The sequence below is a fragment of the Cheilinus undulatus genome, linkage group 16 (genome assembly GCF_018320785.1).
Source record: "Cheilinus undulatus linkage group 16, ASM1832078v1, whole genome shotgun sequence".
In the NCBI taxonomy this organism is placed as follows: Eukaryota; Metazoa; Chordata; class Actinopteri; order Labriformes; family Labridae; genus Cheilinus; species Cheilinus undulatus.
In genome coordinates this window covers 2401644-2424665 of record NC_054880.1, presented here as the reverse complement: position 1 = coordinate 2424665, position 23022 = coordinate 2401644, and the positions used below count along the sequence as shown (strand labels likewise).

General features: G+C 38.6%; 2 protein-coding genes and 2 gene segments (V, D, J or C); 3 read left to right on the top strand and 1 right to left on the bottom strand.

The window, feature by feature from the left end:
- The window catches only part of LOC121523651 (immunoglobulin kappa light chain-like), an 813481-nt gene extending 804863 nt beyond the window's left edge, over window positions 1-8618 (top strand). The window contains exon 7 of the mRNA XM_041808591.1: window positions 8141-8618. Coding sequence (XP_041664525.1) covers window positions 8141-8472 — 332 coding nt within the window. The 3' untranslated portion in view covers window positions 8473-8618. The remainder of the gene's footprint in view (window positions 1-8140) is intronic.
- Window positions 1-10374, bottom strand: part of LOC121523649 — an 820099-nt gene extending 809725 nt beyond the window's left edge. Inside the window, 2 exon segments of the V gene segment in view lie at window positions 9819-10103; window positions 10211-10374. Coding sequence covers window positions 9819-10103; window positions 10211-10262 — 337 coding nt within the window.
- Window positions 10375-12794: 2420 nt separating this feature from the next.
- On the top strand, window positions 12795-13616 carry LOC121523655. The segment is given in 2 exon segments: window positions 12795-12864; window positions 13009-13616. Coding segments are annotated over 2 exon segments (390 nt in total).
- Window positions 13617-17485: 3869 nt separating this feature from the next.
- On the top strand, window positions 17486-22572 carry LOC121523606 (zinc finger protein 501-like). 3 transcript variants are annotated; one of them, XM_041808543.1, is made up of 3 exons: window positions 17486-17585; window positions 20916-20984; window positions 21201-22572. In XM_041808543.1, exons 1-3 carry the CDS (start codon window positions 17561-17563, stop codon window positions 22406-22408), a joined length of 1302 nt encoding a protein of 433 aa, XP_041664477.1. In that variant the 5' UTR covers window positions 17486-17560; the 3' UTR covers window positions 22409-22572. The 3 variants fall into 3 exon arrangements, with proteins under 3 accessions (XP_041664477.1, XP_041664478.1, XP_041664479.1); XM_041808544.1 differs by having other exon boundaries at window positions 17495-17585; window positions 20952-20984; XM_041808545.1 differs by lacking the exon at window positions 20916-20984 and having other exon boundaries at window positions 17495-17585.
- Window positions 22573-23022: the final 450 nt, after the last annotated feature.

The window sequence follows — 23022 nt, the reverse complement described above, 5'->3', positions numbered from 1 at the left end:
AGTTGGAATGTCTGGACTTTACCAGTGAAGCAGCAGCAGAGGAGAGTCCAGATGAGGACGCAGATCAGAGTCATGTTTGTGATGAGGAGGAGGATTTGTGTGTGTTGTGTTGTGATGAAGGACAGCTGTCAGTCATCCAGTGTTCAAGTGTCAGGACTATAAACTCTCCCAGAGCACTGGAGCATGGAGCTGCTGATGCAAAGTCGCTCACATGGAAATGAGCTGACTTCTACAAGGACTTGGTTTACTCTGTTGGTTGTTTTTATTCTTATAATAATGAACTAATGTATCATTTTATTTACTAGATTAAAATTTTATTAGGCCCTTTCCCCCCTTTAACCCATTTATGCCATTTTTAAAAACGTTTCTAACCTGTTTTTTTCACTTCTCATTCAACTTTTCCTGTCTTGTTTCACAATTATTATCCTAAAATTTATACTAACATATACTAAAATGGGCAAAAACCAGTGAAGAGTGGCAGAATCGGCAACCAAAAAAAAAAAAAAAGGAAGAAACAAGTGGTATGTAATGGCTAAAGGTAGCTTAAATGGGAAAAAAAGTGGCAAAAAAATGGTGAAAAGGGCAAAAAATTGGAATAAAAAGGTGGCAAAAAGAAGAGGCAGAAAATTGTGAGAAAAGGAAATAAGTGGTATTTAATGGCAAAAGGTAGCTTATTTAGACAAAAAGTGGCAAAAGATGGTTAAAAAAAGGGCAAAAATTGGGAAAAGTGTCAAAAAGAAGTTGCAACAGTGGCCAAAAATGGGGAAAAGGGGGTATTTAATGGCAAAAGGCAGCTTAAATGGGTAAAAGTTGCAAATATGGTGAAAAAGGCAAAAAAGTTTCCCTTTTGTAGTTTTTCTGGGGAAATATTTTTTAAAATGAAGACACAAAAGAGCGACAAATCCTCACAAAAGAGCCACATGTGCCTCCAGAGCCACACCTTGAGTATCACTGCCCTAAACCGTTTGTCCTCTCCTTCCCCTACTGATGCTGAAAATTTGAAGATATTGTTTTATTTTGAAGGCCAGATGAGTGTACCGGAAAGTGGTGGTTTTGTTTCCGGGTCTTGAGGGCGATATCTGTGGACCGCGGAATAGTTAGCATGTTGGGTGAAACTACGTCTAGTAGGAGCAGATTAACGTCAGAGCTGACTTTGTTTTTTTTTTCTTGGACTCTTTTTTCTTTGATGCTTGTAAAATGTCCGGATTTCGGGATCTTCCAGGTTTGTTTTCGTTCATCTTTTATTTACTGTAAATGTTTCAGAGAGCTGAGCCTTTACCTGACGCTCACATTCACACAGCACAGTGCTAGCCTTAGCTAGCTCCTGGTTAGACTTTATTTACAGAACATTAAAAACTTAGATGTGTTTTATTTGACTCATTACAACGAATACAATTCAGATTTCTAAATACGTTTAAATGAAATTAAATCGGAGCTATCCATGTCCTCCAAGTCTCTCCCGTTAGCCTCACGAGTCTGTGTTTGGCTGTGATCCAGGGCCTGTCATTACTCTAAATATGCTTTGTGAAGTTTTTTCCACAGCCCTCATTGAAGTTGACATACAACATCACAGCTTCTGTGAACTTGTCCAGACTGTTGATATCAGTCCTGAAAGGATCCCAGTCTATCCAGTCTAAACATGTCTGTAGATCACGGCTAGTCAATTAAATGTTTAACAGTTCAGTTCAAATCACAAAGGGAAGAGGAATTACCTAGAATTATACCACAACGAGATGAGACAAGGAATTTAATGAAAAGATTACAAGTCACCAATAGAAAAATATGTCTGTAACTACATGAATTTTTGTCACTATGCAAATACGGATGTACTAATAAAGCTGGCTAAACTTACTAGTCTACTTTATAAGGAGTAGTTTATTCATTTTTTCCACTACAACAGAAGGCCCAGGAATAATTATATTAACCAGTTTTGGGTGTAACAGATGACATTTAGATATTTTCATCTTCAAATCACTCTGTTAATCATTATCAGCATATCGTCACTATGCAAAATCCAAGTCTGACAGAAAGCACCGGAAGTTGCTCCCACATTTCACACAAAGCATTTCATCTGAAAAATGAGCTTCAGGTCAACCTGTCAAGGTTTTAAATCTAATTTAAGGATTGAGTGGTATTTATTTTTTAATACCGTCATATCCTCCCCAGATTTTACACCAGTATTACAACCAGGGTGAGCAGGGCACATGCTTCTGCAGGTGCTGTATTTAATCATCTATCAAAATACTTTGAGTCTTAAAAATTCCACGTTTATAAGGTGGTGATTACAGTAGTGCTGGAAGTGATTTATAATTCGAAGTTCTGTTTGCATGCTTAACAAGTAAGCTGAGCTACATTAGGCACATACGTGCTCTCTTTTCCTCCCTCTTCCCTTCCAAAGATAATTCGGAAATAATATTCTAATCTAGAGGAGCTTGAGAGATTAACCAAAGAAGAATGGGCTGGGTTTTCTCTGAAGACGTATCTAAGGCTTTTTGAAAACTACAACAAATTACTGAAATGATTTTGTAAAATGTTTAGAAAAGCTGTGTTAAAAATCCTTTCTCTGTTTAACTTGGGAAATACTTGGAAAAATTACATTATCATGGTGTGACATGATTGTGTGGTTCTGTGTTTTAGTTTTTCGTGAGGAGATCCAACAGATTTCAGTGTGTAAAGAAGAGGTTTCCCCAGAGCAGCAGCAGGAGAGGAGCTTCAGTCTGAATCAGGAGATTACTGAGCCTCCACACATTAAAGAGGAACCAGAGGAACTTTGGAGCAGTCAGGAGGGAGAGCAGCTTCTAAAGCCAGAGGAGGATAATATCATCAAGTTCACTTATTTTCCCGTTTCTTTGAAGAGTGAAGATGATGAAGATAATTCTGAAGAGATGGAAGCAGGACCCGATGGAGAGGACTGGGAAGGTCCAGGAGCAGCCAGATATTTTGATCCTGAGACAGATTTACCACCAGAGACTGAGGTTAAGACTGAAGGGTTTTCTGACCCTGAGACTGATGACAGTGCTGATTGGATGGAGACAACAGGACAGCGTTCAGGTTTAAACTCAGTGGATAGCATCAAAATTCAGGGAATGAAGACTAATAAGAAATCGCATTGCTGTTCTGAGTGTGAGAAAACATTCAGCCAAAAATGTAATCTTCAAAGACATATGTTAGTTCACACAAGACAGAAACCCTTCAGCTGCTCTGAGTGTAGTAAAACATTCAGCCTTAAATCTCATCTTACAAGACATATCAGGACACACACTGGAGAGAAACCCTTCAGCTGCTCTGAGTGTGGTAAAAGATTTAACCACAATGGGAATCTGAACAAACACATGTTAGTTCACACCAGACAGAAACCCTTCAGCTGTTCTGAGTGTGGTCAAAGATTCACCCAAAAAGGAAGTATGTCTAAGCACATGAGAATCCACTCTGGAGAGAAACCATTTAACTGCTTTGAGTGCGGTAAAAGATTTACCCTTAAAGATTATCTTACACAACACATGAGAATTCATGCATGGGAGAAACCCTTTGGCTGCCCTGAATGTGGCAAAAGATTTAACCATCAAAGAAGTATGACTAGACATATGGTCATCCACACAAGAGAAAACCATATACCTGCTCTGAGTGAGGTAAAAATGTAACCTAAAATAAAATATGACCACAGGTATGAAAATTTAAAAAAGAAGGGACTCCTTCAGCTGTTCCGATTGTGACAAAAGATATAACTCAAAGTCAGGCCTGCCTGCTCATCAAACAATACATAAAAGAGAGAAACTCTTTGGCTGCTGAGAGTTTGACCAAAGGTTTTCTTGACTTTATTATCTAAAAGTTTACAAATGTGTTTGGTCAGGCTTCAGAGCCTTTTGAAAACCAAACTGAGGAGGAAAAAGGCAGAAACTGGATCTTATGGGGAGGCCTGTGGAGGATCAGAAGCAGCCAAGAACTCAGATCCAAAGAGAGACTGAGAGCCAGAGACTGAGGTCAAGACCGAAGACCTTTCTGTACATCAGAGCAAAGACAAAAATGATGTCAAATTGATTTTTATAAAACTTGTATAGCACTTTTCTGGTTCTAACTACTCTATGTGCTTTTTATACTGCAGGTGACACTAAAGCCTGTCATACCCCGTCACTCCACTTCACACACTGATAGTATAGGCTTCTATGTAGAGTGCCTATCAGTTTTGGCAAATCCCATCCATATGCATTCATACACTTTAACACACATCTAATGCAGCAGTGGGAGCAAACTGGGGTTACAGTGACACACTGACATGTGACTGGGGATCAAATCCACGATGTTCACGTTGCAATATGACTGACTCAATCTATTGAGTCATGGTCAGCTTTCATAATCACTGAAAGGAGAGCAGATAACATCTAATGTTTAAGCTCAGAAATTATGAGATTCACTTAGTGATATGAGATTATTTGTAATAGAGAGATAACTCTGCATGTGGTGATACATTCAGCTGGTGTTATCTCCTGAAGAGATACGACATAGACACAGGGAAACCATGGAAGCGTCCATGGTTCAAACTACATCACTGTAAAATCATCGGTGAAAATTGAAATTTTTTTTATCTGCAAAATATCAGAGATACATTAATATGTCTTTATCGTGTTTTCCCAGAATCCAAATCCTTGTTGAAGTAACTGCCAAGCTGCCATATGTGTGTTGATTATCTGGATTAATTTGGGTATCGGTGTTCAAAATATCAGGTGTCATTTATTGATACTAAACCTTGTAATATGCAACGCTGGTGGATTGGCCAAATTCCATGTCTGTCATCAGGAAGATCCATCTTGCAAATGTCCTGTCTGAAAGGTGTGTGCCCAGTCTGGAAAATAACTGGACCTATCAGCGTTGTTTCAGGAGAATGCGGTGGTAGCTGTGGGTGGTGTTTAGCTGTACTGCAAGCCGGTAAACAATGGTGGCTGGGATAGCGATTCCCTTGGATGCAGATATTTCAGCAGTTTATCAGAACTGGAACCTTTCTTTATTAATGAAGAGCCTAAAATTGCACAGAAAACGTTTCTTGGTAGAAAAGATGCTTTTGCTCTTCTTTGTCATATAAGTGCAAAGAACTTAACTGTAAGCTGGCAGAAAAAAAATGTTTATGTTCTTCTCCCTTCTTCTGAAAAGATAATATGTGGTTTTGAACAAGACTTTCACCCTCCAACGCTACTTATGTCAACCTTTGTTCATCCTTATCTGCAATAAAAATACTTGTATCATCAGTTTTTAAAATATAAAGTGCATCTTTTCTTATACAAGTCAATTATGTGTATATTAAATATAGGGGGTCACACCTGTCAAAACATCAGTGTCACAGGACAAGTCATGTTTGCCTATGTGCACCATGTATTTTATTAACAGTATGGATTTTACCCCACTAAATATGTGCATTTTTAATTGAATATGCTGTGGTTTGTTATCATTATCATATGCATTTGCCATCATCATGGTTTGGCTTTTTTACCTTTACCTGCCTGATCACATGACAGCTTTTGAAAAAAGCTTACCTGTGATAAAAGCAGGCCAGTGCGTTCATTACAGGAGATAAATCTTATATTTTGTTTTTGAGACATTATTAAGGACACAAAAGTTTGAGACAGCGCTGATTGTAACTATGCATTATTTAGGAAAAGAGAGAACAGAAGAAAGAAGTAAGACTGAAAACTCTTCTGGTCCTAAGACTGATGGTTGGAACAGGGCAACAGAGCACCGTAATGGTTCAAACTGAGTGGAAAACATCAACAGTAAGAGAACAATGCTTTGAGTATGTTAAAATATGAAATAGAAAAGAAAATATCAAACTTTAAAATCCACTTAGTTGTAAGTATGTTTGCCTTTTCTATCTGTGGTAAAAATTAAACTTTGAAGATCATTTGAAGGGACATAATTATTCACAAAGGTGAGAAACCCTTCAGCTGCTCTGAAGATTGAGCCATGAAGACTTTCTTACAAAACAGGAAAATGCACACAGAAGAGAAATGCTTCAGCTGCTCTGAGTGTGGGATAAGATTTTATTATAATCACTATAGCACCCACACAGAATAGAAACCCTCAACCCCCTCTGAGTGTGGTAGAACATTTCATTAAAAAATTTATCTGTCAGAGATATGCAGATTTACTCTACAGAGAAACTCCTCAGTTGCTCTGAATGTGGTAACAGCTTCAGCAGTACCAGAAACCTGACTGGACATGTTTGTTCACACAAGCAGGAAACCATTTGGCTTCACACAGGAGAGAAACCATTTAGCTGCTCTGAATGTGGTAAAAAAAAAAAAAAGCGTTAAAAGTGTATTGACAAGCTATTTGAAAACATACACAGGAGCTAAACCATTAAATCATACCCCAACAGTCAGTATCTCCATTTAAAGACATTTTTGTAAACTGCTCAGTATACACTAATTCTGGATCTGCCCCCACGTGAACAGATTGTGGAAAGGTGTTTGGCTTTTTATTGACATTACTGACTGAATTTTGTCTTTATTGGGTACCTCATAAATCATTAAGTACTTCATAAAGGGATACATTCTCAAGTAAAATTGAATCATGGTACATCAATCTTGCACCAGATATGAACGAGATATGAGCAAACTTACTGCCTGTGTTTTTTCATTGTTACTGAAAACATCTTTGCCCACTTAGAAAAATGATTCCATAAACAAAATTATACACAACTGACAGAATATTTAGGTATTTGGATAATTATTTAGACTTTCATGATTAAGTTGATATATATTATCAACCACAAAAACTTATTTATCATATGAAAATAACCTTCTCATGTGTGGGTTTGTCACTGTTTAGCCCTCTGATAGAAAGGATCAAAAATTCAATATCATGTATGAGGAAGTACACAGAGACTTGTCTTGTTTCTTGAAGACTTTTTCCTAAGCTATCTACATGCATATAATTTAGAGAAAAAGTATTCATAACATTAAAAAATGTATATGTCTTAAAGGGAAATGACAATCATAAACATCAGCAACTATTGTTGCTGGGGGGTTGAAATGGGTTAATGCCCTAAAAGACTGCAGTCATTTCAGCACCACACTGAAGTGGACAGCTCCTCTGCTCTCAGATCGTTGACGTTGAACTGAAACAGTTTGTAAAACTGTGTATCAGTGTTTTATTGTATGTTTTTATTGATTGTATCTGCTCTTTCAGACTCATTTTGTTGAGTTTGTTTGTATTAATGTGAGAGAGCCGTGTCTCTCTACTGTGAAGAATAAATCAGCTTTCATTAAAAATGTTTTGGACCAAGTTTCATTTAAAAAATGAAAAGATTTAAAATAAATTTGAAACATATGATTTGATTTTTTTTGCTCTTGCTCAGTAATTTGGTTCTACATTGATGTCTGGTATTTTTAGTTGAGTGTTAAAGTCAGAGAGCCATGTCTCCCTACTGTCAGAGGTTTTTGTACAATGACTCAATGAGTTTGTATCACTTGGGTACACGTTCGGTGGAGGAACCAGACTGGATGTTTCAAGAAGTAAGTTTCTGTTTTAATACTGAAAACTAAAGTGGAGGAAAAATGTCCAAACTCTGTTATTTTGTTTTGATGTGTATAAATATTTGTGTTTAAATTTGACTGGTGAAGTTTTCATGTCTTTGATTTGTCCTCCTTCATGTTGAGGTTTACTCTGATCAGCTTTACTCAGCGTTTCTTTTTCTGCCTTGCATTTCAAACAGTGATGATCTACAACAGTATATAAAAAGTGGAAAATCTTTGATCTGATGATTCATGTTGTTTAAAAATGAATATGGTTCTGATCATTTTGTTTGTTTTAAAATTCCAAACAACTACTTGATTGTAGTCTGTTAATATTATAAAGACATGTTTAGGGATAATTCAGATGTGATTTATTTAAATTTTATATCTGTATATTTATTGTAGTCTGATCTCTGTTGAAGCTCTCAGTGTGATGATGGTCTCTGTGCTGATGTGCATGAGAGGCTTCTTAAAGGGAAGTGAAACAATGTGTGAGTGAGTGACTGGTGGAGCAGAAAAAACATCTGACAGAAAGTCCTAAAAAAAGAAAATCAACTGTCAGACATTCAAGCTGTCCAAGTGTTTGATTGGCTGCTGTGTGCTCCCTGTCCTCTAAGCTGATTGGTGTCTCCTAGGTGATGTGCGTCCCACCCTGACGGTGCTGCCCCCCTCCCGTGAGGAGCTGCAGCAGGGTACCACGGCCACGCTCATGTGCCTGGCCAACAAGGGCTTCCCCTCAGGCTGGAGTCTGGCCTGGAAGGTGGACGGCAGCAGCAGCATCAGCTGCGGGGAGGAGAGCAGGAGCCCTGCGGTGCTAGACAAGGACGCTCTCTACAGCTGGAGCAGCACCCTGAGGATCACTGCAGACCAGTGGAGGAAGCTGGGCTCTGTGACCTGTGAGGCCACCCAGGGCTCCCAGACTCCAGTCACAGAGACTCTGAGGAGAGACCAGTGTACCCAGAACTGATCTGACTCACTGGGACTCTGCTGCTGGTTTTACTCTCATGGTGATTTTTCTTCTCAGTCTGTGAACAAAAATGTCTTTCTGTCTCTTTCTTTGATTTAATGATTCATCACAAGCGTTCTTCCCCTTTTCATGTTTGATGTTTAAAATGGCAAAAATAATAAAATTTGAATACCATGTTTTTATCCTTTAATTTGGGTCATATTGCTGTCATTTGAACATTTTTCAGTCAACATTAAAGGAACTCAGTTTAATAAAGTCAGAATTTTGTTCTACAAATAAACACACAAACATATGAGTTGGTTTATTTGTGTCAGAGTCAGAGACTTGTGTCTTTTTATAATGAGAGGTTTCAGAGTCTCAGTGGGTGATTTTACAGTCTATGTTGGCTTTATTGCTATCTTTAAAAAAGAACCTTAGTGGCAACCATAGGTAACATCACATCGTCCATCTCCTGTATTACCTGTGGTGTAGGTTCTATTTTAGATCCTCCATTATTTTGGATTTATATGACTACTTTAGGTTTTATCATTCAGAAGAAGGAAACAGTATGAGGGTTAATCTTCTATTTGAAGAGTTTAAAGGGACAATTGCACTTACATTTATTCTGCTGTGTTTCAGTCTTACAATCTCAGTTAATAACTTTTTTCCATGAATGTCTGAATCAGAATAAATCTCCTTTAGTTACACATTTAGTTTAAACAAAAATCTAACATTTTTTTCTTATTTGGCTTCATAAATTTATTTATGGGTAAATTTTCTTCCTCTTTGTTTTTTCACCGTTTTTCATGTTTGGAGTGGCAGTCAACACCCTTTGTCCTTAAAGAGGTTATACTTTTTCTAAAAGCCAAGATTGAGTCAAGGGAGCATAGGAGTAGGCTGTTACCACGTCCTCACAATATATAACGTGGCTTTGACCCTTGACCTCTAAAATCATATTAGTTCACCCTTGAGTCTGAGTGTTGGTTTGTGTCAGACTTGACAAAATTCCCTTCATGCATTCTTGAGATATTCACAGCAATTCAACAACATATAGAAATAACATCTCTGGCACAGGAACAATGTGAAAATGATGCTTTTGACAGCTGCCGTAGGTATTTGGATCAATTTCTTTTGTTCTATTTAATGTTATCTGTTATTAAACAGCATCTTGTATTGTTGTTTTGTGATCTAAACAGAGTGTACATGTGTGACTGTGGTTGTCCTCAGTGAAGTGTGTCAGTCTGTGCAGAAACTTCCAGCTGCAGCAGTCAGCTCAGTTTCTGTTCAGTCTGACTGAGGGAGTTTTTGTACCACGCTTTTTCACTGTGTGTAGCAATCATAGTTGACACAATGAATTTCTCCTTTACAGTAGTAAACTGCTGCATCTTCAGCCTGGACTCCACTGATGGTCAGAGTGAAGTCAGAGTATGATCCACTGCCTGAAAAACGACGTGGAGTCCCTGGTGCTTGAGTGCTAGCATAGTAAATGAGGAGTTTCGGAGTTCCTCCATCTTTCTGTTGGTACCAGGCTAAATTATAATACGTGCCCTCAAAATAAACATTGACACTGGTCCTGCATGAGATGGTGACGGAGGCTCCCAGAGCAGAGCTCACTGCTGCAGGCTGAGTCACTGTGACCTGTCCTCTGGACTCTGAGGATACAGAGACAAAAACACAAAGCAGCATCATGGTTTTGTGGCCTTCATTTCAGAGGGACGGATGTTGATAGAGGAGAGGAGTTTGATTGTCTGGACTTTACCTGTGAAGCAGCAGCAGAGGAGAGTCCAGATGAGGATGCAGATCAGAGTCATGTTTGTGATGAGGAGGAGGATTTGTGTGTGTTGTGTTGTGATGAAGGACAGCTGTCAGTCATCCAGTGTTCAAGTGTCAGGACTATAAACTCTCCCAGAGCACTGGAGCATGGAGCTGCTGATGCAAAGTGACTACATGGAAATGATTGTTCTTGGATCACACTCATAATCTTTAACAGTCAATCAATTTTACTGGGTAGACACCAGTTTAGAAATGTTTTAATGTTTGTTTGTTTTTTTTTTTTGTTAACTTTGTGAATTATCTTGTGTTTTATGTGAACTAATCTCTGGGTAAAGTCTTTGCTTACCACCTAGGAGTGAAAATCTAACAACTGCTATGGACTTGTTTAACAACCATTACATATCAAACCAACTTTTGTACCAAATCAGCTACAGTGAGGACTGGGAGGACAGCATTGTCCACTATTTGAGACACAATGTGGTTTATCTTGTTTGTTTGTTTGTTTGTTTGTTTGTTTGTTTGTTTGTTTGTTTGTCTGTTTGTTTTTTGGACCTTACACTTAAATTCCTTCAAACAGTCAAAATATGAACATATGAACATAAATCTCATGAGTTTGGCCAAAAATTTTAAGTTTGATCAACTTTTTAGTGAAATTTGAAAATGTTGGTTAGTCTAGAATGTCAAGAGTAAGATGTCAACATTATCTTTTGACTGATTTGAGCTCAATCTAAAATACGCTCTAATTAGTATCTTATAAATGTCAGTATCATGTTTGATTTGCTCTGCAGTACGTTGCCAAAATACTCCTCAGCAGTGAGGATTTACACTTTGCTTCTCCTGATGCACGTCCACCTGACCAAATTATGACACAGTTATGAATTCTTCAAATGAGAGGCAAGAAAAAACGTTTTTCACCGAACAGGAAGCAGCACTCTAGCATCAAACCTTGGCATGGACATTATGACAGTCCTGGAAATATGAAGCTAAAATATTTCAATCGCCCCCTTGTGGCTGACTGCAGTATAGATGATAGGGACTGATCTCACAGTAAATGCCTAAAATGTTTACATTTTGAAAGAAAAATAAATAAAAAATAATATGTGTATTAGACTAAAGCATTTATTTTATTCTGGTGAATTTGACAAAATCCATCTAAATCTAGTTAAAAGACAAAATCTGGCCCTTGTTTTGATGTAGTTAATGACCTCTGCACTCAGCCATCTGCCCACCAAAATCCTGACATTCTGTATAAGTACAGTGGAGAAATATGGATTTTGACTGATCTTCAGTCCAGCACTAACATTTTAGTCTCTTTTTAGTCTCCTTGACAAAAACTCAACTTACATTTTGTCAGAGTTTTAATAACCAAATATCTATGTGTAGCTAGTCTAGTCTTGCTCATGGAACCAAAGGTAGTTGACTAACATTTTTAGACCTTATTTTAGTTGACATGAATGTAACCTGTATTATTCAGGGCTGCATGGACCTACAGTATAGGAACTGGCATAGCCTCAACCCAGAAGCATAAATCAGGCCTGACAGTTTATTTCTGCTCATATGAAGGTGGTATGGGTACCCAATTAAGCATGTAAAAAAGATATTGAACAGGAAACCTTTCAAAGTACGCTGTAAGACTGATCTGTGAGAGGTTGTTAAAAAAAAAAAAACAGTTTTGGTAACTTACCAATCTAAAACTGCTTTTCTTCTGAGGTAATTTAACACTTTTGAAGTTTAGAACAAAAGTATTCAATCACTCTAAATATTTGTTTTTTATTGTACTCAAATTATTCAACAACCATCCCTTAATCTGTAGGGTTTACCAGAATGCGTTTGGGCATTAGGCACTTTTGCACCATGAATGAAGTTACTGACTCAGTTAGAGAAGTCTCACCTGTGGGATATTTTAAAAAATTCACACCAATCTAAAAATATGCTTACTTTAAGGAAAATAATAGTTTTATTATCCTATTTGAGCTTTATTATTTGAACCAAGAGCTGCTTCCAGCAGTTTGTTTGTGTTAAAGTCAGAGAGCCGTGTCTCTCTACTGTCAGAGGTTTTTGTACGGCGGCTCAATGAGTTTGTATCACTGTGGCACACGTTCGGTGGAGGAACCAGACTGGATGTTTCAAGAAGTAAGTTTCTGTTTTAATACTGAAAACTAAAGTGGAGGAAAAATGTCTAAACTCAGTTATTTTGTTTTGTTGTGTATAAATATTTGTGTTTAAATTTGACTGGTGAAGTTTTCATGTCTTTAATATGTCCTCCCTCATGTTGGAGGTTTACTCTGATCAGCTTTACTCAGCGGTTCTTTTTCTGCTTTGAATTTTACGAAGTAATGATCTACAACAGTATTTAAAAAAGTGGACAATCTTTGATCTGATGATTATTTTGTTTGAAAACTAATATTTTTCTGATCATCTTGTGTGTTTTAAATTACCAAAAAACTACTTGATTGTAGTCTGTTAATATTCTGCTAAAAAGAAAATATAAAGACATATTAGGGATGATTCAGATGTGATTTATTTAAATTTTATATCTAAATATTTATTGTAGTCTGATCTCTGTTGATCCTCTCAGTGTGATGATGGTCTCTGTGCTGATGTGCATGAGAGGCTTCTTAAAGGGAAGTGAAACAATGTGTGAGTGAGTGACTGGTGGAGCAGAAAAAACATCTGACAGAAAGTCCTAAAAACAGAAAATCAACTGTCACACATTCAAGCTGTCCAAGTGTTTGATTGGCTGCTGTGTGCTCCCTGTCCTCTAAGCTGATTGGTGTCTCCTAGGTGATGCACGTCCCACCCTGACGGTGCTGCCCCCCTCCCGTGAGGAGCTGCAGCAGGGTACCACGGCCACGCTCATGTGCCTGGCCAACAAGGGCTTCCCCTCAGGCTGGAGTCTGGCCTGGAAGGTGGACGGCAGCAGCAGCATCAGCTGCGGGGAGGAGAGCAGGAGCCCTGCGGTGCTAGACAAGGACGCTCTCTACAGCTGGAGCAGCACCCTGAGGATCACTGCAGACCAGTGGAGGAAGCTGGGCTCTGTGACCTGTGAGGCCACCCAGGGCTGCCAGGCTCCAGTCACAGAGACTCTGATGAAAGACAAGTGTTCCCAGTTCTGATCTGACTCCCTGGGACTCTGCTGCTGGTTTTACTCTCATGGTGATTTTTCTTCTCAGTCTGTGAACAAAAATGTCTTTCTGTCTCTTTCTTTGATTTAATGATTCATCACAAGCTTTTCTTCCCTCTTGTATGTTTGATGTTTAAAATGGCAAAAATAATAAAATTTGAATTCCATGTTTTTGTCCTTTAATTTAGGTCATATTGGCGTCATTTGAACATTTTTCAGTGAACATTGAAGGAACTCAGTTTAATAAAGTCAGAACTTTGTTCTACAAATAAACACACAAACATTTGAGTTGGTTTATTTGTGTCAGAGTCAGAGACTTGTGTCTTTCTATAATGAGAGGTTTCAGAGTCTCAGTGGATGATTTTACAGTCTATGTTGGCTTTTTTCCTAAAACAAAACCTTAATGGCCACCATAGGTAACCACACATCTTCCATCTCCAGTATTACCTGTGGTGTAGGTTCTATTTTAGATCCTCTTTTCTTTTGGATTGATATGACTACTTTAGGTTTTATCATTCAGAAGAAGGAAACAGTTAGAAAATTAATCATAAAATCATTTGGTTAGTTTTAAAAGACAAATGCTACATTTATTCTGCTGTGTTTCAGTCTTACAATCTCAGTTCATAACTTTTTTTCCATGAATATCTGAATCAGGATAAATCTCCTGTAGTTACACATTTAGTTTAAACAAAAATCTAAATTTTTCTTCTTATTTTGCTTCACTTATTTATTTACAGGTAAATTTTCTTCCTTATTTTTTGTAAACATTTTTTCATGTCTGGAGTGGCAGTCAACACCCTTTGTCCCTGTTTTAAAGATGTTTTATTTTTTTCTAAAAGCCAAGAATGAGTCAAGGGAGCATAGGAGTGGGCTATTACCACGTCCTCACAACATATAACATGGTTTTGACCCTTGACCTCTAAAATCGTTTTAGTTCACCATTGAGTCTGAGTGTTGGTTTTTGTCGGACTTGACAAAATTCCCTTCATGCATTCTTGAGATATTCACAGCAATTCAACAACATGTAGAAATAACATCTCTGTCACAGGAACAATGTGAAAATGATGCTTTTGACAGCTGCCGTAGGTATTTGGATCAATTTCTTTTGTTCTATTTAATGTTATCTGTTATTAAACAGCATCTTGTATTGTTGTTTTGTGATTTTAGATAAAGGGGTTTTAGGAAAGGGATCTGAACAGAGTGTACATGTGTGACTGTGGTTGTCCTCAGTGAAGTGTGTCAGTCTGTGCAGAAACTTCCAGCTGCAGCAGTCAGTTCAGTTTCTGTTCAGTCTGACTGAGGGAGGTTTTTGTACCACGCTTTTTCACTGTGTGAAGCAATCATACTTGGTACAATCAAATTCTCCTGTACAGTAGTAAACTGCTGCATCTTCAGCCTGGACTCCACTGATGGTCAGAGTGAAGGAAGAGTGTGATCCACTGCCTGAAAAACGATCTGGAATCCCTGATGCTTGAGTGCTAGCACGATAAATGAGGAGTTTTGGAGTTCCTCCATCTTTCTGTTGGTATCAGCATAAATAGTTATTGTTATAAACATTTACACTGGTCCTGCATGAGATGGTGACGGAGGCTCCCAGAGCAGAGCTCACTGCTGCAGGCTGAGTCACTGTGACCTGTTCTTTGGACTCTAAGAGACAAAAACACAAAGCAGCATCATGGTTTTGTGGCCTTCATTTCAGAGGGACAGATGTTGATAGAGGAGAGGAGTTTGATTGTCTGGACTTTACCTGTGAAGCAGCAGCAGAGGAGAGTCCAGATGAGGACGCAGATCAGAGTCATGTTTGTGATGAGGAGGAGGATTTGTGTGTGTTGTGTTGTGATGAAGGACAGCTGTCAGTCATCCAGTGTTCAAGTGTCAGGACTATAAACTCTCCCAGAGCACTGGAGCATGGAGCTGCTGATGCAAAGTGGCTCTACATGGAAATGATTCTGCTCACTCCAGTTTTGAAAAATACAAACAGTGCAGATTGTACATCTGCTGATTTACAAAATGTCGTTCATAAGACAAATCTACATATGTATCACTGAACAATATCAAAATGTAAAGATGTTTAAAAGCCTCCCTTAGTCAGACAGAACAGAAACTGACCTTATAAAAAAGAACAAGTTACTCCCAGAAAGAAGTGACGAGAGAAAGACAAACAAGTGCATTGAGAACCCAAACCTACATTTATTGTAATATCTGATGATATTTATGCAGGTGAACTGTTGGCTGTCTTCAAATGGTCTTTGCTTTTGCCTCAATGTTACCCAGTGTCTCAGTGAACTAGTCTTTGCCCTTAATGTTTGTCTCATGTTCCTTTTTTGTGGCCTGGGAACTTGAAAAATTAAATTCTGGAGGTGTTGTCGTTTCTCAGTTTTTGTTTAAAATGTTAATTATCCCAAGGCCCTGCATCACACCACTTCCCCGAATTGCAAATCATTGCACTGGGATCAGGATCTTCCCAGCAAAGTGAACGGAATTGCTGCTGTTTGTTTGCACCTACATCAAAAATGGTGCATGACCTGCACGTAGCATGATCTGTCACTGTAGGCAAGAACAATGCTCCCCCTGGTAGTGGTGGTGGAGAAGAAAAAACAAAGGAAGCAAGAAAGGGGTGGTAAGTGGTGTGCCTCTGTCCATTTTGATGGAGTCATTTTTGGTCATTCAATGAGTTTTTAAGGCCAGAAGATTGACCAGGTATTACTGAGGAGAAAGAGAAGAAACTACCTCTGTCAATTGATGGAGATAGAGTATCCCTTGACTATGTTTCTTACCAGGTGAAACCATTTGTAAAAGCTCCGCTCAGGTGCAATACTGCTGTCAGCAGCATGAACATGTTGCTGCTATCTGTAAAGGACAATGAAGGTGTGGAAGATTTGGAGAAAAGGGATGTAATGAGGAATGTGCTACGCCTCCATTGTAAAGTAAATCATTTTCCAAGCCCAGCAAAATGGTCCTAAAAGAATAAAGGAAAAGAGAGTGAGTAAGAGCTGAGCTAAGGCAACTGCCCAATGCAGATGCTGTGAGGAGAGTGAAAAGGTGGTGGAGCAAAGTGAAGATTTGAGTCAAAACTCTGGTTCTGATCACCATTAATTTGCATGGCCAAAGATGTTTCTTGGCTTTCATGAAGATAAATGGGTCTATGCACCAACTGCTTCTGCATTTGACATTATACAGCTCCCACACTTCCCGTCAGGAGAAGAGAATGGTGTTTGATGGCAAATTTGTTGCGGTTTACTCGCTCTTTGCATAAATTTCCTGAGCTGACTGTCAATGATGAGTTAATTTAGCTGAAGATGTACACTGCAGCACGCAGCAACGATGTCCAGAAGTGCTTTTAACCTGTTATTGAAACATCATTTTAGCTTGTTTGGATGCCAAGTGATGATAGTAGAGTAAACACAGACAACAATCGAAACAAAAAACACAACTAAACGGACAAATTAAAGTAGTATAGGATGGTTTAGATTCCGTTTTGGCTTAGCACTTATCGTTGGGCGGAAGTTGTGAAGCGGCCTTATTTTCCACCGGAAATACGTAACCTCCTGGAGTGCATCGAGCCCATTGTGCAGCTGACATTTGAGGGAGGGTCGAAAGGGTGCTTTAGAACCTTGGTTCCCAACCTGGGGTCCAGGACCCCCCAGGGGGGGCGCCAGAGATCTTAGGGGGGGGCGCGAGGCTTTGTCTGCTCTGAGGCTGCCAAAAATAGGTCTGCAAATATTGACTAAAACCATGATAAAGCAGTTATAAAGTAGTTCATACAAAGGTCTTCTGTTAAGAAAAGTATGCATGGACCCTTTTTAGGGTTTTATCAGTGGAACAATTAAAATCTATGTTGATTTTTGGCAGCAATGTGTCACTTTTTCTTCTCTCTTGGGTCCTGGGGGGGGGCTCCGCTTTTCTGAGGAGCATGTACGGGGGGCTCCAAGGAAAAATGGTTGGGAAACACTGCTTTAGAAGGCCAGAATTCTCATGAACATGGTGGATATCACAGGAGAGGAACTGGACATGTATGCACACCAAGTAATTTGGGGCTCGGCTGTTATTTTGAAGGCCGGATGAATGTACAGGAAGTAGTGTTTTTGTTTCCGGGTTTCAGCCGCTCCTTCTGTCAGGCACACATAGCATAATCTAGCGCGACTTTATAACTAAACGTCCTGTAGGAGCAGTTGAATTCTTACGGTCCCCGACTCTTAGGTATTTGAGAAAATGTCCAGGTTTCAGGATCTTTCAGGTTTGTTGTCTTTCTTCTTCCGTAATCTTAGTTACTGTAAATGTTTCAGAGAGCTGAGCCTTTAGATAGCATTCACATCCACACAGCAGTGTTAGCCGCAGCTAGCTCCTGATAATATAACTTTAGGCATTTAAAATCCCTTTTCTGACAGTTGTTTGGTGAGTAAAAGATATCTTATATAACCTCAGGAAACAGGGTCTATTTCTACCTGTATGTGAGAGTTTTATGGTGTAGTCAGATTGACTACAGCAGTGTGATGTTATCAGCAGAGGTGGGAAAAGTACACAACTATTGTATAATGCTGTAAAAGTGCAGTTTCTCTGTTTACTTATGTTTTTAAAGTAGTAGTAGTAGTGGCGGCACATTTTTACTAAATCATGCAGAACTATGGCTAAGGCAAAGCTTTAAAGATCACACATTTTAAAATACTTAGATTTAGGTAATCAGAGATCCAAGAAGTAAATAAGAAATATCTGTTTATAATATCTGTGCAGTTAATAATAATAATAAGGATAATAACTTTATTTGTATAGCACCTTTAAAAACAAAGTGCTTTAACAGACAGAGCAATAGCAAGAACTAAGGGATTCACAAAATATAACAAATTAGCAATAAACCAAACAGAGAAAGTCTTGATAATCAAACAGAAAATCAAAACGAACTGAAACACAAAATTCTACAAAAATAGCACAGTTGAAAGGAATGGGATTTACATAGATGATCTTAAAGGCAGTAAAAATACTAGAAGATGAAAATATCCAGGAAAAGACAGTATGATATATGAAAGCATAACTGTATACACACATAGACGACAACATCACATCATTAGCAATAAAACAAAAATAAGAAGATCAAAAGCAGATAGAAGAGAAGGAACAAGTGAAATATTGAAAATAGAGGATACTGAGATTGTAATGTAAGGTTAAGGATAAAAAGGAGTAAGAACAGCAAAATAAATAAAAGAGTGATAATAAAATAAGTTAAAGGAAGTGTCATATAAAAGCAATTCTGTAAAAGTGATTTTTAAGGAGTGATTTAAAAGATGTCACTAAATCTGCTTGCCTTATCTCCTCGGGCAGGTCATTCCAAAGTCGAGGGGCCCTGACAGCAAAAGCCCTGACTCTTTTAGATTTGAGTCTCAACTTTGGAATGACCAGGAACCCCCTGCCCGAGGATCTAAGGCTGCGTGAGGGCTCATAAGGGGTCACCATCTCAGTGATATAACCTGGGGCTAAACCCATGAGAGCTTTAAAGGAGACATATTATGCAAAAATTACTTTTTCAGGCTTTTCCAATACAAATATGCGCTCCTGGCCTGTCCACAATCCCCTCAAATACTAGAAAAATCCATTCCCTCTCCCCCTCTCTTTCTCCACCTTTCAGAAAATGTGTGCTGAAACAAGCTGTTCTCAGATCTAGCTCCTGTTGACCTCACCAGGAGCGTAAGCACCCGCCCCCAGGTTTGGTTGGCCCTCCCCCACTTTGAGGAAAGTTCTGCCCTCCTCTACTGATCCTCTCAATTACCAGCTGAGATGCTGGATAGCTCAGTGGGTAATCCTGCTGACTACAGTCTGGGAGATTAATGGTTCAAATCCCAGTCAAGTTAACTTTGGATAAAAGTGTCTGTAGTAACAGGAGTACTGCATCCATTTCCAGAGAGGGGTGGAGTCAGACAGCTAATTACCATTTAAAGCCACAGACACAGAAACGGCTCTTTCTGAGAAGGGCTGAAATAGAGGGGGTTTTAAACGTACAAAAATCCTATACTGGAGTTTTTTTTTTTCAGCAACAAACTTCACAGGCATGTTTTGGGAACCTCTGAGACCAATTTAAGCTTGTCTTAAAAGGGTATAATATGTCTCCTTTAAAAGTGATCAGTAATATCTTTAACCTTGCAAAGCAGATGGATACGCCCGTTTCCTTGTTTTTCACTGGCGAATCCATCTGCAAAGCTCCCATCTGAACTGTTTGGGCCCAGTTAGAAAGTGACAGGACCAATCAGCTACGAGGGGCAGTACTTTCAGGGGCAGCAGAGTCATGATGTAAATAAGCAGCAGCAAGAGCTATGCAGTTATGGAGGAAGAGATTAGCATTGATGCTACTAAAGCGCCAGTTTTATCAGAACTTGACAACATTTCTTCATTAAAAGAAGAACAAAGGACAGCAGTGAGTTGTTTTTTTTTTTTCAAAAATGACAAAAGTCGAGTACTTACATGTCTATAGTCGCCATGTTTCACTCAATAGCAGCTTCGTCACATGTTTTGTTGCTCTGATTGGCCCGTAGAGATGTGATAGACAGAACATTCATCCAATCACACTCCCGAGTTTTTTTCAAATCCTCTGCCTTTTCTAAAACGTTTCCTAATGACGCTTTACCATATGGATGTGTGAAACAAATCCATCCAGCGTGTCAGGTTATAATATCTTAAAATCAATTCTAAAAATGACAGGTACCCAGTGGAGGGAAGCAAGAGTAGGTGTAATGTGATGCCGTCTGTTAAAACCAGTTAACCAATAAATCTATGTGCACATTTATTTAATATTTAAAGTTGAAATTGCCTTCTCTGTTTTCTCTTTTGCTGTTGTTTTTCACACAACACTAGTAGTCTGGTTTCACTTTACTATTAGTCTACTTGTATATCTGCATAAAACATCACCACTAGTGAGCTGACTGAAGCCTTTGTTATCTGCTAAGTGTAGGATGTTTTTACAAGTAAGGGATAAAAGTGGTGCCTGTGACCTTTGATGAGTTAATGAATGTCATCTGATACTTAACAGAATTCTGCCATCAAAGTTACCATCTTTAAGCTCAGATAAAATGTTTAAAAAAAGTTGATTTTTTGATGAATTCTCTGACTCTAACAGATCTAAACACAAAGGGAGAATTTAAAAAAAAAGATATTTGCAGTTGTTTTAAATGTTTCCAGTACAGGACTACAGTGATCCTGGATAATTAACATCTGTACAGATGGCATTCATAATTAGCCTAATATCCGATAGGGAGGGGACCTAAATGTGTGACAATCCCCCCAGATTTTTTGCTCTGTTGTAGAGGCTGGTGGTGTAAGAAATGTGAAGTACATCCAAATGAAGTGCACAGACTATCTGTGCACTGATGATAGGGTCCCATTTGGCAGGCAAAGTTCTGGTGAACATAGAATGGCAAAAAATGGATCCGCCCATTGTCTTTGATATCCAGTTAAGCTGTCTGTGTCATGTCATAAACCTAGTATTTATATTTTCCATACTGTTGTACTGTGTCCTGCTTTCTGTGTCAGGGGTTAATCCTTCAGAGTTTTAATATCAGAGCCAAATTGGATTTATCCTCAGAAACTCTGTCAGAAACTGATCTATATCTCATTCAAGGAATGAATCAGCACATCCCTGGCAGAAACACAGGTAGATGTTTTCAAATGATTGCAAATATCACTCTGTGAAAATGTGTATGAACTCAAACTGAGATATAAAATGCACAATAGAGGACATGTAACTTGATCAGAACAATAAAATGGTACAAAAAAAAAAAAACTAAACTAAAAATATCAAGTATCTCTATTCTGTGCTTAGTTGTTGTTATAAACTCAGTTTTCTTCAATGTGTTCTTCCATATTTTAGTTTTTCCAGATGAGGTCCAACAGCTCTCAGTGAGTAATGGAGTTTCCAGTGAGCATCAGGAGAGGAGCTGCAGTCTAAACCAGGAGATTACTGAGCCTCCACATATTAAAGAGGAACCAGAGGAACTGTGGAGCAGTCAGGAGGGAGAGCAGCTTCAAAGCCCAGAGGAGGATGATGTCATCAAGTTCACTTTTGTTCCTGCCACTGTGAAGAGTGAAGATGATGATGAGAAACCCCAGGCTTCACAGCTCCATTACAGACAGACTGATGAGCTGGAAACAGAAGCTGATAGAGAGGACTATGAAGGACTAGAAGCAGCGAGGTACTGTGTTTCTAAGAGAGATTTACAACCAGAAATTGAGGTCAAGACCGAAGACTCTTCTGACACTGAGACTGATGACAGTGCTGATTGGAAAGGGACAACACAGCGTTGGAAAGGTTCAAACTGGATGGAAAACATCAAAACAAGAAGAAGAAAGACTGATAAGAAATCGCATAGCTGTTCTGAGTGTGGTAAAATATTTGATCAAAAAGGCCATCTTACAAATCACATGAGAATTCACACAGGAGAGAAACCCTTCAGCTGTTCTGAGTGTAGTAAAAGTTTTGCCCAATATGGGAATCTGACCAAACATATGTTAGTTCACTCTCGACAAAAACCTTTTAGCTGTGCTGAGTGTGGTGAGAGATTTGTCAAAGAAAACAGTTTAACAAAACACATGAGACTTCACCTGGGAGAGAGACCCTATGGTTGCTCAGAGTGCAGTAAAAGTTTTAGTATTAAAGGTCAGCTGACACAACATATGAGAATTCACACAGGAGAGAAACCGTACAGTTGCTCCGTGTGCTGTAGAAGATTTACACAACAAGGGACTATGAGCAAACACATGAGGATTCATACGGGAGAGAAACCCTTCAGCTGCTCTGAGTGTGACAAAAAATTCAGACAAAAGCTGCATCTGACACTCCACATGGCACATCACAGAGGGGAGAAACTAATATGCTGTAATGTTTGTGAACGGAGATTCTCCTGGCATAGTTCGTTGAGAAATCACAGGTGTAATGGCTATAAAGATTCAGAGCTTAATGAAAACCAAACAGAGGAGAGCAGAGAGGCAAAACCAGAAGATAGACAAGAGGACTGTGTAGGATACAGCAAGCCAGGAGCTCAGCTGCAGATAGATATTTATAACCAGTCTCAATCCTAACCATAGTGTTGACAAATTAAATATTTGTTTTTGATTTTGTTAAAATGTGAACTAAAAATATTTTGGCTTTTCAGGATAAAAGGAAGGGGAGGAATTGGAGATCATTAATGTAAAATTGTGTATCACCAGCATATAAAATGGTTTTATATTTGTTTGCCTTAATAATTTTCTGATGCCTTCCTTCAATATATTTCATTTTCATTACATATAAAGAACATGATTTAATTTTTGTCTATTTTTTTTTTTTAACTTTTGCAAAAATATCTCTGAAAATAAATCCTTTATTAAGCAGCATCATGTATGTTTTCAATCAATCTGTTGTAGAAAGAGAGGTTCAGTGAAGTGTGTCAGTACCATGCTTGTACCATGCTTTTTCACTGTGTGAAGTAATCATATTTAGTAGCAAGAAATTCTCCTTTACAGTAGTAAACTGCTGCATCTTCAGCCTGGACTCCACTGATGGTCAGAGTGAAGGAAGAGTGTGATCCACTGCCTGAAAAACGATCTGGGATCCCTGATGCTCGACTGCTAGCATAGTAAATGAGGAGTTTAGGAGTTCCTCCATCTTTCTGTTGGTACCAGGCTAAATTATGATACGTGCCCCCGGTATATAC

What these genes read in the sequence shown, in the direction of transcription:
- LOC121523606 (XM_041808543.1), top strand. Translation starts at nt 17,561, where the DNA reads ATGTCCAGGTTTCAGGATCTTTCAG. An exon ending in CAGGTTTCAGGATCTTTCAG is followed by an intron (nt 17,586 to 20,915) that starts GTTTGTTGTCTT and finishes ATTTATCCTCAG; the next exon opens with AAACTCTGTCAGAAACTGAT. An exon ending in CATCCCTGGCAGAAACACAG is followed by an intron (nt 20,985 to 21,200) that starts GTAGATGTTTTC and finishes TCCATATTTTAG; the next exon opens with TTTTTCCAGATGAGGTCCAA.